The sequence below is a fragment of the Colias eurytheme genome, chromosome 15, assembly GCF_061535395.1.
Source record: "Colias eurytheme isolate Ceu_HAF_F1 chromosome 15, ilColEury1 Martin Lab GWU primary, whole genome shotgun sequence".
NCBI lineage: Eukaryota > Metazoa > Arthropoda > Insecta > Lepidoptera > Pieridae > Colias > Colias eurytheme.
The window spans coordinates 12070981-12084865 of NC_142994.1; the positions used below are offsets into that span (position 1 = coordinate 12070981).

The window sequence follows — 13885 nt, forward strand, 5'->3', positions numbered from 1 at the left end:
GCACGTACGCATAAGCTATGTTCCATTGTCAACTCCTTTAACTTACACATACTCCCTCTCAATCCCACGCATTTTTTTCCAAATTGTGCCCCTTCCCTTCTTGACCTAATACTTGTTTCCTCTCCCGATAAGATTTCTAGGTTTGGACAGTGTCCGGCCGGGGGATTCTCCTATCATGACCTCATATTTGTTTCCTATAAAATCCGCCCTCCTAAGCCTAAACCTAAAATAATCCTACAGCGCAATTTTAGTGGTATTGATCCAGATCGTCTTATTGCAGATGCATCCGAGATCGATTGGTCTGTGATTTATGAGGCTCAAGATGTAAATAAGAAAGTAGAACACTTCAATAACCTCGTCATAGGGCTTTTTGATAGACACGCTCCGTTGCGACCTATTAAACTGAAACACCTGCCCGCTCCTTGGTTGACCGAGGAAATTAAAGTACTGTTAGCAGCAAAAGCCAAGGCTAAATCCAAGCTCAGATCTGACAATAGTGAGATACTTCGGGAAAAGTTCAAAAAAATTCGAAATCGTTGCAATACACTATGTAGAGATGCACAAAGACGCCATATTCACAAATCAGTCGAGGACGGCGACTCTGCTAAAGTTTGGAAATTCCTTAGATCCCTTGGTATTGGCAAATCCCCTAATAATTCCTTACCTTCATGCGTAAACTTGGATAGTCTCAATACGCATTTCTCTTCTCATGTTAACAATTTCGACGCTAAAGTAAAACAGCGTACTTTAAATAGAATTACCTCTGACACTGTTCCTTTGCATCCTCCGTTCAAGTTTAGTCAATTTTCTGATTGTGATGTTAAGAAGAACATATTAGCTATCAGCTCAAAAACTGTCGGCAGTGACTGCATTAGCCGTAATATGATCATTCCCATCCTAGATACTATTGTTCCCGTAATCACACATATCCTTAACTATTCAATTTCCTCACATACTTTTCCAAGTGCTTGGAAAAATGCTTTCATTATCCCTCTACCAAAACATTCTAAACCCTCTACGCTCACCGATTTCCGCCCCATATCTATCCTTCCATTTTTGTCAAAAGTCCTAGAGCGCTTAGTACAACAGCAGCTTAGCGTTTTCCTTAATAAGTATAATCTCCTTAATCCTTTCCAATCCGGTTTTCGTCCCGGTCATAGCACGGTTACTGCTCTAGTTAAAGTCACTGACGACATTCGCTTTCATTTGGATCAAAAACAGCTTACGCTACTAACATCTCTAGATTTTAGTAATGCTTTTAATACAGTTGACCATGATATCCTTCTCAGCACGCTTAGTTCTCTTAACATATCTCCAACAGATATTGATTGGTTTCGTAGTTATCTACAGGAACGCCAGCAGCGTGTCCAAGTTGATAATTCTTTTTCCTCTTGGGCTGACGTTACTGCTGGTGTTCCGCAAGGCGGTGTGCTTTCTCCTCTTCTTTTTAGTTTATTTATTAATTCAATATCCCTCAACATCACTTCTCTCTATCATATGTATGCCGACGACTTTCAAATTTACTGTCACACTTCGCTTGAAGACCTGCCGAATGCTATTGCTAAAATGAACGACGACGTATCCACTATTGTTGATTGGAGTTATAGTCACGGCCTAAACGTAAACCCAAAAAAGACGCAAAGTATAATATGCGGTACGAAATACTTTGTATCCAAATTAGACTTTTCTACTTTGCCTAGGGTAATAGTTGATGGGATTGCTATACCGTATAGTACCGAAATTAAGTGTCTGGGGATTTGGATTGATTCGTGTCTATCTTGGAATCACCAAATAAAGGAGGTTCGTAAAAAGGTTTTTGCTGCTGCGGGTTCGCTCCGTCGCTTACGTAATTTTCTGCCGATACCGACTAAGATTGCGCTCGTCCAAACACTCCTTTTACCTATCATAGATTATGCTGATGCGTGCTATCCTGACCTCTTCGAATACCACCTAGACTGCCTTGAGCGCCTTCAGAATTTCTGCATAAGATTTGTGTTTGACTTGCGCAAATACGATCACGTCTCCGAGTTTCGCACAAAGCTCAAATGGCTTCCCATCCGACTTCGCCGAAATACTCATATCCTTCACCTCCTGTACTGTGTTCTGTTCGATCCGAGAACTCCGCTATACTTAAAAGAGAGATTTGAGTTCCTTGTGTCTAATGTCAACCCGACGCGTTCCTCTAATAAACACCGTCTAGCAATGCCACCGCATGTCAATCATGTTTATAACTCTTCGTTTACTGTGCGTGCCATTAGACTTTGGAATGCTTTACCCTTAGACATAAGAGCAGCTCAATCTCTATCTACGTTCAAAAACTTACTGAAGCAATTTTATTTATCCAATTAGTCGGTAATTTCATTATTTATTTTATTAGTCAATTGTGTCGGTGTGCGTTTTCTATTTTATGTATGTGTATATTTATATATGTATGTTTATTTTCATATTATAATAAATATATGTTTGTATCTATTTATTGAGTTATATTATGTATGTACATTATGTATACGTATATATGTGTATGTTTATGTATATTTATATGCTTATATTATTATCTATTTATATTATAAGTATTCTTATTTATTTATTTTTTTCTGTTCTTAGTGCACTTTGCCCTGTTTTTAATTACTTTTGCACTGCGTCTCCTTGTCCACCAGGTTGTCTGGAAGAGATCGCTGTCTGAGCGATAAGACCGCCTGTTGTGCTCTTTTATTAACTAATGTATTGTGTCCTTATTTGTACTTTTCTCTGTGGTGCACAATAAAGTATTTTTGTTTGTTTGTTTGTTTGTTTAGATTTTTTTTGTCATTTAATACGACTTGACCTAGAACTTTTAAGTATTTTAATACAAAGGTACTAAAAATAAATATTATGACATGGACGCCATTAGTTAAAGTGTCATCTTGGGAGTTTTTTAAGAAAACTCCTTATTGCTTAGACTATGTTTATTTTTTCAGTTTTCCAAGTAACCCGAACATAAAAGAAAAATGGATTGATGCAACGGGACATAAAGATTGATTGATTGACAGTTTCATTACTTTCTTTCGATGGCCTCTCTAGTACGTAGTACACGGTAACTCAATGGGCATATGTAAGAAAAAGCTAAAACACATTAGTTTACTTGTTAGAATATTAAAAGGTTTATAAATTTATTTTATCATTCCTCTGTCTATGGTAATTATCATTTTTCTGTCTTGAATCGATTTAGTAATCGATTACGATTCATTTATTTAATTACCTCTTAGACATAGATCTAGTTTGATCTGATTTCTTTCGATTTACTTCGATGGGATAGGACGATACTAGAATCGCCGCGCGAGTGGCGTCCTAATCGATTTAGCGTAAAATGAAATTACCATCACTAAAAAGCGCTCGTGACATCATAACGCGTCAAGGTCAGTACAAAAAATATGACACGCTTGGTTTTCATACAGATCGCGGTACTTGCGTAGTCTATCTATGTCTGTGAGTCCATCGTTCATCAACGGACTAGTTGAATTCAACGACTAAACAAAAGAGTCGAAACGCTCGTCAACGCGTCCGCGACGGTTAACTCTTCGACGTGGCCGTATAATAGTCCTCCGTAGACGGCTAAACGACTCGTCGTAGACGGCTCGTCAGTCGACACGTTTGTATCAACTACCGTTGATAGTTCAATATTTTTACCGTTAATTCCCTTTGACTTTTAATGAGATTACTATGATAAATGCTCGAAATATTGAAAAAAAGGAGATTAATTTGTATTAATTTGATATTATTGAATTGTCTTAAAAATCTAAGATATTTTTTTTATTCAGTTAATTTATTACATATCATAAGGATTACCTACCTATAATAATATATTGAATAATGTTAAAATATCGACTATAACTAACGACTTAAAACGACAAGTTAAAACATAAACAAAAACTTGGTAATAGATAGGTGATATATATAATTGTTAAAAAACAGCTTTGACTTCTTCTTTACTAGAGACAATCCTGACATTGAATTCTTTGAAAATCTATAATTGACAACATTTCAAAATTTTAAGCTACTTATTTTTTTATTTTAATGAAAACTAGATCAAAAATTATGATACACGTATTTTTTGCTTTTTCTAAATATGGAAGTTTTCATTCATCTTTTTGAGTTTTAATATCATCTCATTCTAAAATGTCGTAAGCGCCAAATGACGTCATACATATGGAGGAATACATTTTTCCTTTGCCACATACCTAGTTTAAATTAAAAAAAAATCTTGACAGTTGACTTTTTAGCATATTTGTCACTTTGATTCGTCAAGCTTTGTAAATATTGTTATTTGTTATTTGCTGATCCAAATTTTGAACAAAAGAAACTTATTCACAAGTACTGATGATGATTACTTCATGCAGGATTTGTTAAGGGGTGCTGAAAATTTCTGGGAAACAAATATACTATCCCAAAAACGTTGGAAAGTGTTAAATAAATACAACTTTTAGTAAGTAAACAAAGTCTTTTATTTCAAGAAAATTATGAACACTATAGGCACTATTTGTATAATATAAATGAATTGGTCCAACTCCAATCAAACAAACATCACGCAAATGAGATTAAATTAGAAAACCAAAACACAATAACAGGATTTAAAAGTTTGTTTACATGAATAATTCACAAAAATGACATTAATATGAAATTTGACACATGCCATACCCTGTAAATGTCAGTGATAGTTTTTTTTTTAACTTTTTTTAAATTAGGCTAAGGCGCATTTTTATTCCTCCGTATGTATGACGTCATCATCACATTTATCGTTTTTATTTAATTTCTCTGAAAATATGCGATTAAAAAATGAAATAATTTTTTTTCTGTAATCGCAAGAGCAAAATAAGGAAACAGTTTTTTTCTTTCATGGCCTTATAAAAAATGAAATGTTGTCAATTCATAACTTCGTGGTAAGAATGTGGAATTTTACATGTAGAGTGTAGACTGTAGACCTGTTCAAGGTAACGAACGTTCGATTACCAATACCGTCGCGCGTCGGTCCACCGTGTCAATTCGTTTCAGTTTACACATCGACTAGTCGAAGATTTTAACTAGTTGATCGACTAGTTGATGAACGACATTTAACGGTCTAGTCTCGTCGATGAAAAATGCGTCGACGACCCATTCCTAATTGTATGACTGTCACATTTCTCATTAAAACTACGGAAAACTTGCTTTATCCTTTAATAGCTTTAGTTTCAAAGACAAATATTAAGAAGAGCGGCTAATATAGTGCAGGGCTGCTAAATCACACAATACATTAATCTACATTGTAGGTACATAATGTTGTATGATTAGAAATAATAGCAGCGAATAATACGAAATAATAAATAGACATGGAAAATCTAAAATATTTATTTATCTACAGTATTTTTATGTTGAGACATAAGTTAATATCCTCATTGCAAGCGACTTTCAAAGTATTTATTGTAAATTCTAATGCCTACCGACTGTGTATGAATATCACTTAAAATAGCAATGTATTTTGTACTTGTCGATGTAATGTGATTATAATAATCCCTCATCAATAAGAATACAATGTTACACTTCGACTTCTATCTCCTCAAATCCACGTTGAACTAACCTTTTTTTTATTTTGATTTTTTAATAAAAGTGCCAACCACAGACATGTATCAAGATAGACTAAGCGAGTGTATGTACTTCCCGTGTCCAAACTAAGATTATGAAACTTACTTGACGCTGGCCTACACTCAGTCCGCGCTTGCAGTTCGCCAAGGAAAGACGTGAAGCTGAATAAAGTAAAATGCCGAATTACGCCGTTATAAACTGTAGAAACTCCACAGCTGTGAGTGGCCGAGTTAGCAGAGATGTTTCCTTCCACCGATAAGTAATTTTCTAATCAGAATATGCACTATTTATTTTAAAATCAAATAAAGAATATCTGTGGAAAACGATCGTGACAAACACGGATACCAAATCATACGAAATGATTCGGAATACATTGCGGCTTTTACTTGGCACGGTAAAGATCGAGTCGTATGATAACAAGCAATGAATAGCGTCTTCTCATTTTTCTGTTCTCATTTTTCTGTCCAATTTTGTGGTTAGTGATGTTCATTTGATGCAACAGTTCTCGATTCTAATCGATTTTATAATCGAACAGAAAAATGATAATTTGAAGGAGCAATTTTTCAGAAAAAAAGGCATAGATTTTTTTTGTCAAAACTCCTTATTGCTTAGACTATGTTTGTTTTTTCAGTTTTCCAAGTAACCCGAACATAAAAGAAAAATGGATTGATGCAACGGGACATAAAGATTGATTGATTGACAGTTTCATTACTTTCTTTCGATGGCCTCTCTAGTACGTAGTACACGGTAACTCAATGGGCATATGTAAGAAAAAGCTAAAACACATTAGTTTACTTGTTAGAATAATAAAAGGTTTATAAATTTATTTTATCATTCCTCTGTCTATGGTAATTATCATTTTTCTGTCTTGAATCGATTTAGTAATCGATTACGATTCATTTATTTAATTACATCTTAGACATAGATCTAGTTTGATCTGATTTCTTTCGATTTACTTCGATGGGATAGGACGATACTAGAATCGCCGCGCGAGTGGCGTCCTAATCGATTTAGCGTAAAATGAAATTACCATCACTCAAAAGCGCTCGTGACGTCATAACGCGTCAAGGTCAGTACAAAAAATATGACACGCTTGGTTTTCATACAGATCGCGGTACTTGCGTAGTCTATCTATGTCTGTGGTGCCAACCCTATTTTAAAGCGAAGTATTGGAAGGCAATAATCTTGGAAGTTTTGCTATTAGACGGCTGATTGCAGGCTTGTCTCCGTCGGATTAATTTGAAAACTTATCGCGGTTGCAACTCCCATTTAAATCATATTTTCACGTCTATTTAATAACCCCGAATGGTGTTAATGGGTGTGAAATTAATAAGAATACCAATTTATTGCTGGAGCCCCACTAAAATAACTCATTCAAACATTATAATAGGCATCATTTTCTTGTTTTGTCAGAGAACCGAACTTGCATCTGTCTTGTCAATAAAAAGCATATTATGTTACTTAGTTATTTTGCTTATAACTTTAATTTGAAGTTAAATATATCGCACGCTGAGAACGAAAGTGACCTAATACGAAATTCGTGTTTTTTGGGAATCATCAAAAAAGTGTTCGTAATTTACAGAACTATTTACAAATCATGTCATAACTTGTTCGCATGCAAAGTTATATAAGATATTAAAGTCTGATATCATTTTAGAGGATATTGTCCACCCATACAATCTATAAAAAATAAATTAAATTAAATTTAAATATTTTTTATCTTTTTTTAAAAATTACCATTAGATATTGCGTCACTTTAGTACTGAAAACTTGTAAATCATCTTTGACTAGTTTGGGAATGAGTCACTTTAGTATTTTTGTTCTATGCATGCATTTGGACGTAACCTGAATTATGTCAACTTAGTATTAAAATATTAATGGGAAGTAGTCTAATGAAACCAAATGTTAACTAAGAAATTATATTTATTGTTTGTTTCAAGACTCATTTTTACTATTTACTTAATACCTATGGGCAATCAACTCTAATATTGGTATTATTAATCAACAAAAAATTATACTTCAGTATAATTAATTAAAAAAAGTAATACAAAAGTGCAGTTTTAGTTAGGAACTAGCGGTCCGCCCCGGCTCCGCCCGTAGTACATATTTCGCAATAAAAGGTAGTCTATGTTCTTTCTCAATGTCTAAAGATTATCTGTGCCAAATTTCATCAAAATCGGTTCAGTAGTTTATGCGTGAAAACCATACATACATACAAACCTTTCCTCTTTATAATATTACTAGCTTACCGCCCGCGGCTTCGCCTACTTTGTTTCAAACCTAATAAATTATACACTAAAACCTTCCTATTTAATCACTCTATGTATTAAAAAAAACCGCATCAAAATCCGTTCGGTAGTTTTAAAGATTTAAGCATACAAAGGGACATAGGAACAGAAAAAGCAACTTTGTTTTATACTATGTAGTTTAGATTTATTTCGCACCTCTTAAAGTGAAAGTTTATCTAAAAATTTTGGCTCAGAGCAGATAGATAAATAGCGAACAAAACGCAAGTAAGATCCTGGGAAGTACTAAGTAAAATTCTACTAACAGCTGCGAGTGAAAATCTAGGTAATGAGATACGATGCAGAAACAAGTGGCCGAATGCCAAAAGGTTACTAACGAAAAGAATGAAGCATACCTATCGTTACAGCAGACCTACACTTGCAGACGAGAGAGAGCATAAAGCGCGATGAAGAAAAAAAATAACTACACAAGAGAAAGAAGAAGAAATGTGTTGATGTCAACTAACTTGAAGAGATTGCTAAAAGTTTCTCAACGAAGGACTCGAGAAACTTTTACAGCCAAACTAATAGAGTAGAGGTAGGAAAGATTTCAAACCTAGAACCTCAGCTTGTAAAAGTAAAGATAGTGAGCTACTAAATAGTAAGAACGATATTATTCAAAGATGGAATTAGTACTTCCAAGAACTGCTAAATAGCACAGAAACTGCTGAAACACCTTCTGCCATACAAAATTATACTAACATTCCAGATATCTCGCTGCCTACAAATAGACGAAGTTAGATTGGCCATTAGGAAACTCAAAAATCATAAGCCACCAGGAACTGATTACATCTCTGTGGAATTGCTTAAATATGCTGAAACTAGCTTTAAGGAGAAATTTTATGGGCTGATAGTCCAGGTGTGGTAGTCTGAAACGACGCCCTGTTAACTTTTCTTTATTCTTTCTAAATTTTTGCCTTACACATTGCATAACACAACAATGACATAAGAAAAATTATAGTTAAGTTTTTCTAATATAATCTAATACGCCCGATGAGTGGAACATCGCAGTAACATAGGGTATATATTACAGCGGTGTGTACAGCACAAGAAAGGTGACATATTTGATTGCCAGAATTATCACGGTATAATATCTCTTTTAAACACGGCATATAAAATCTTCGCCTATGTCCTTTTCAATAGAATATCTCCATACACAGAAGACAAACTAGACAAACTAACCGTTCGACTACTGATCAGATTTTGAAACACTTGAGTTCAATGTCATAACACACCATATTATTTTCGTGAATTTTAAGGCTGCATACGACAATGTTCACCGAAATTTCCTGTACCAAGCGTTGACTGAGATCGGCATTCCACCACAATTGGTGTCACTTACAGCAATGACGTTAAAAAAATAAAAAAGCGTCGTTCGGATCCATTCAGTATCTTGAAACCTTTTAGGGCAATGGAAGGCCTTAGGCAGGGTTATGCGCTCTCCAGCCTTCTGCTATGTTAGCCTTAGAAAAATGCATCCGAGATTCCAGAAATTGAGACATCGGGCACTTTATTTTTCGAATAGATACAAATACTGAGATACGCGGATGATATAGACCTGGATCGGGAGGGCGCTACCAGCAGTGATCCTCTACTGCTGTTAACGCATATCTTGCTATAGACCAAACTGCCCAAAAGCTCGGTCTACAAGTCAAGTTCGTGGCTGTACGTGACTTTGTGTACCTGGCATAATTAATAAAAAACCAGAACGAAATATCTGCAGAAATATGTGAACGAATTATGGCTGATTCGGCCTTCTAAGATATTTTTGATCGAAACTGCTATCCCGAAACATAAAGGTATTGCTATAAAAGACCCTACTAAGACCAGTACTAACATACGGGTCCGAAAATTGGGTCCTGAGCAAAAAAATGAGGATTGCTTGCTGGTGTTCGAGCGAAAAATCCTTAGACGGATTTTCAGTGCTGTGCTGGAAAATAGACATTGGAGAACGCGGTATAACCATGAGCTTTATGAAATGTACGAGGAGCCGATGTCTTGTAGACCATAAAACTAGGCCGTTTACGCTGGGCCGGATACGAGGCACATATGGACGACAAGAAGGCACCTCTGCGTCTTCTCTATGGAAAACCAGATGGGCCGAAGCTCCGATGGTTGGATAGCATCTAATGATTGCTGTGAAAATCTGGAGAACTCAGACTTGAAAGGACCGAGAGATCTGGAAGAAAATATTGGACCAGGCCAAGGTCCACTAGCAGCTGTGGAGCCTCAGATGATGATGATCACTCAGCGAGGAAACTCTTGTATTTCATGATAACTTTTTGGGTATGAATTTTTCGTTTTCTTTTTCATTTTCTTGAACCATTTGTAATATAAAATCATCTTTAATCTCTTCATATAATGACCTAAACATAAATATTTATACAAATTATTATTGAAACAACGACATAAACTTTAATACGCCATAAAATTAACTTATAAAAATATTATTAAAACGGCCTATTTATACATAATACACTTAAACAAAGAAAGCATTTAATAAAGTACAGACATAACGAGAAATATGTCGTTACCTTTAGAATAGTTGATAATACAAAAATGACTTAATATGATTTAAGTCACAATTCAAAAACTGCATTTTAGTACAAAAGTGACCTAATACGAATAACGGTCTTGTTAGGATTAGAACATTGACAAAATATTTACTTACCTTTCGGTAAATAAACGCCGCAATCAGGATTGAATCACTTTAAAACTAAGAAATGTAATCACCGTGCCGACATAATACTAAAACGGTCACTATTTTAGCGGAGGGACGTTTAAAATACGCAAATTATAAAGAGACGCGTACGTGTTTTTCGGTTTCTAGGTGACATAGGATAGTTTTTGATTTATTAAATGATAGAATACCTTATTCTGAGTCATTTTATGAGTATAACTCATTTTTGCAAAATTTTGAGTTAGGTCACTTTCGTTCTCAGCGTGCGATATTATACAGTTAAATACATTCCAAACTAGAGACCAATTTAATCAAATTAGAAACAAAGCCATGCTAGATAAATTCAAAATCCTAATAAAATTTGTAACTTCCGATTAGGAAAAAACAATTTATCAATTTCCACCTCAAGAGTATCGTAACAAGGTAATTAAAATAAAAGCAAGGAGAATAAAGGCGCTGTAACGAGCTGACGGATCAATGGCACCCGATTGTGATCATTAATTTGTGCGATAATTACTGAACCACCAAATTAATTTCACACTTTCATGGTGTAGATAGATATATTGTGAAATGCTGACAGGCGTGATAGTAATTGATTTCAATATGTTGTGGTTATTAATCTATAGTAAGTATAAATAAATAGGTACAATCTGTTGTATATTCAGCGTCACATTGACACGTCACATTCACTAAGATGAATCTGTCGATGCATGGTCGATGTTAATGTCGATGGTCATTCCAAGTCAACATAATCCCTTGAAATAACAACTCTTCGGATAAATTCAAATTTCAAATTTCAAATAAATAATAAAATTCTATTTATTCTAAAAGGATTTAATACGATACAAAACTCATCCGTCGTGTCCATTTACATCCATTTTAGGTTTGTACAAAGCAATTAGGGGTCCGCTGCATTAGGATTTGCTATAATCGTTTCGAAACAATTCGACCCAACATTTTGGTCATTACGTGCTTATAATGTGTGTTATTTTAAATTCGGTTGGTTGGAGACTTATTGGAATGATTATTATATATCCTAAATAGCTGTGCCCCGCGGTTTTATCTGCGTAGTTCCGCTCCTATTGGTCTTAGGGTGATGATAGATTCAGCTACAAATAGCATGTAGCCTTCCTTGATTAATGGGTTTATCGTAAATAAAGAATTATGAATTACAATATTGTTCTGATTCTGCGTTATAAATACTTGAGAGCCCTTGTAGGGTTTTGAAATGAGACGTTGACATATTGTGTTTTATTGATCGATTTTCTTTAAGGACCAAGGTTTACGAGTCTCGAACGATGTTACAAGCTAAAAGCTTCGGGTTTTCCTGCCCACTCGTCTACTACTAAAATATACTAAATTATTATCAAGAGATTTGATTTGTTTATTTATAACTTTGAATAGTTTTACTTTACGGTAGTAGTCAGATTATGAAAATCTTGCGGTAAATTAGAAAAATGTAGTACTTAAGTAACATAATTTATTTTTGTTTCAGGTGTCTGGTGTGGTCGGTCGGGCTGATGTCTTAGCCTGCTTCTTCTTTCTATCATCTTTACTAATGTATCATGGGTAAGTTTTTTTCTTATTTATTTCAATAAATGCCTTGAGATTAATCTATTCACAGTGTTTGCAACAAATCAGAAGAAAGTCCGAGAATAGGTAACTAGTGAAATATTTTAAGTGTGATAAATAAGGGTGTCCTATTTCAGCATAAATTTCACCTGCTAGATGCATGTACCTAAACAAGTTTATTCCGTCAGCCATTTTGGCAACTTGAAAAATGTGCCAAATTCGTACCGAGGTTGAACATTAGGCTTGTTATGTGATGACAATCGGTACGATGTCGCAGCTTGATACGATTTAATGCGACTTTGATATTATGATAGCTATAACATCGCTTGGCACGGCATCATATCGCTTATTACGTATCCCAGATTTCAAATGGTATGTTTCGTAATACAATACGTAGGTAATCTCTAAAAAAATCTATCGAATACATTCTGTGAACCAAGCCGTTAAATTTGATACGGTATTTGTAGTAGCAATTAATATAGGTATTTCAATTTATTTTTAGGAACATTGTGAATATTGTGTCTTTATAAAAAAATGTTTGAATGTTGTGTACTATTAAATTATTGTATACAGCACTGTACTGATTTTATTGAATTTACTACAATAAATGAGTGAAGTAAAAGTAAAACTACTTATGCTTAGTTAAACTATTTAGGTATGCATGAAAAAAATAACAAAGCTTGGTTCGATTAACAGACAATTTCTCCATAATAAGATAAAGCTATGATCTAGACTTGCCAACTATTAGTCCTCGTAATGAATCATGATACATAATGTCACTCACATCTTTATAAAGTGTAAACGAAGTAACGTCGTGCGAATAGTTCCCAAGTCCTGATGTTGTTACCGAGTTCCTTCTTGTTTTGGGACTTTGGGACTAAAGGCCTCTGAAAGTTTGACGCGTATTACGGGCCCTGGGGACGTTCAATTGTTGGGGGATTATATTATTAGCGCGGGTATGCTGGCCGTACATCAATATGGCGGATTTGGTGATTTTCAACGTGTACATGAATAAATTCTGTGGACAGTATTGTTTGCGGTACTGTAATATAATTTAAAGGCTGATATTCATAATAGTCTAATGTTTATAAATAATAATTATAAATTTGAATAAATAAATAGGTACGAATGTCCAATGTTACGAATAACGGCGTGTAAATAAAATCAGAAGTTAACATCGCACGTTAGTCTAAATTGCAATCTGCAATAAATAATATAATTTCTATTAATTATGTACTTCACCAATTATCTTTGTTCTTAGAGAACTTAGAACAAAGATAATTAATAGCATGTTTCTCCAGATCGAGGCTAATTTTTACACCATAATATACTATAACCAATCAAGGTCGCATACATAAGTAATACGTACATTTAATTCCAGTTTCTAACAAATATATTTATTAAGTTATTTCACGTTTCAGTTGTGCAGGCAGACACCGAGTGATGTCCAGCATAATCCTGGCTGCTCTCAGCATGTTGGCGAAGGAGACTGGTCTCACAGCACTGCTTTTTAACATTGCCTTCGATTTATATCGATCCTGGAGCTCTCTAAACAGGTATTTACTTTTTAACCTTCTTATGTGTAAGACAACTATTATGTAATTTTTATTTAAATTATAACTAAATCTGGAACATAATAATAATATTATCACAGCAAGCCAAAATATTGTATCAACGCAGCGCCACAGATTACTAAATAGTAAATACATCTAAGTTACGCAGCGCGCTTAATTCTATTTACGGCGCCACTGTC

The 13885-nt window shown here is 34.6% G+C and overlaps 1 protein-coding gene across 1 annotated transcript in view; it reads left to right on the forward strand.

The window, feature by feature from the left end:
• The window catches only part of LOC149902615 (protein O-mannosyl-transferase TMTC1-like), a 148766-nt gene that overhangs the window by 119827 nt on the left and 15054 nt on the right, over positions 1-13885 (forward strand). Inside the window, exons 4-5 of the mRNA XM_090110115.1 lie at positions 12056-12129; positions 13554-13688. Of these exons, the coding sequence (XP_089966241.1) occupies positions 12056-12129; positions 13554-13688 (209 nt within the window). The remainder of the gene's footprint in view (positions 1-12055; positions 12130-13553; positions 13689-13885) is intronic.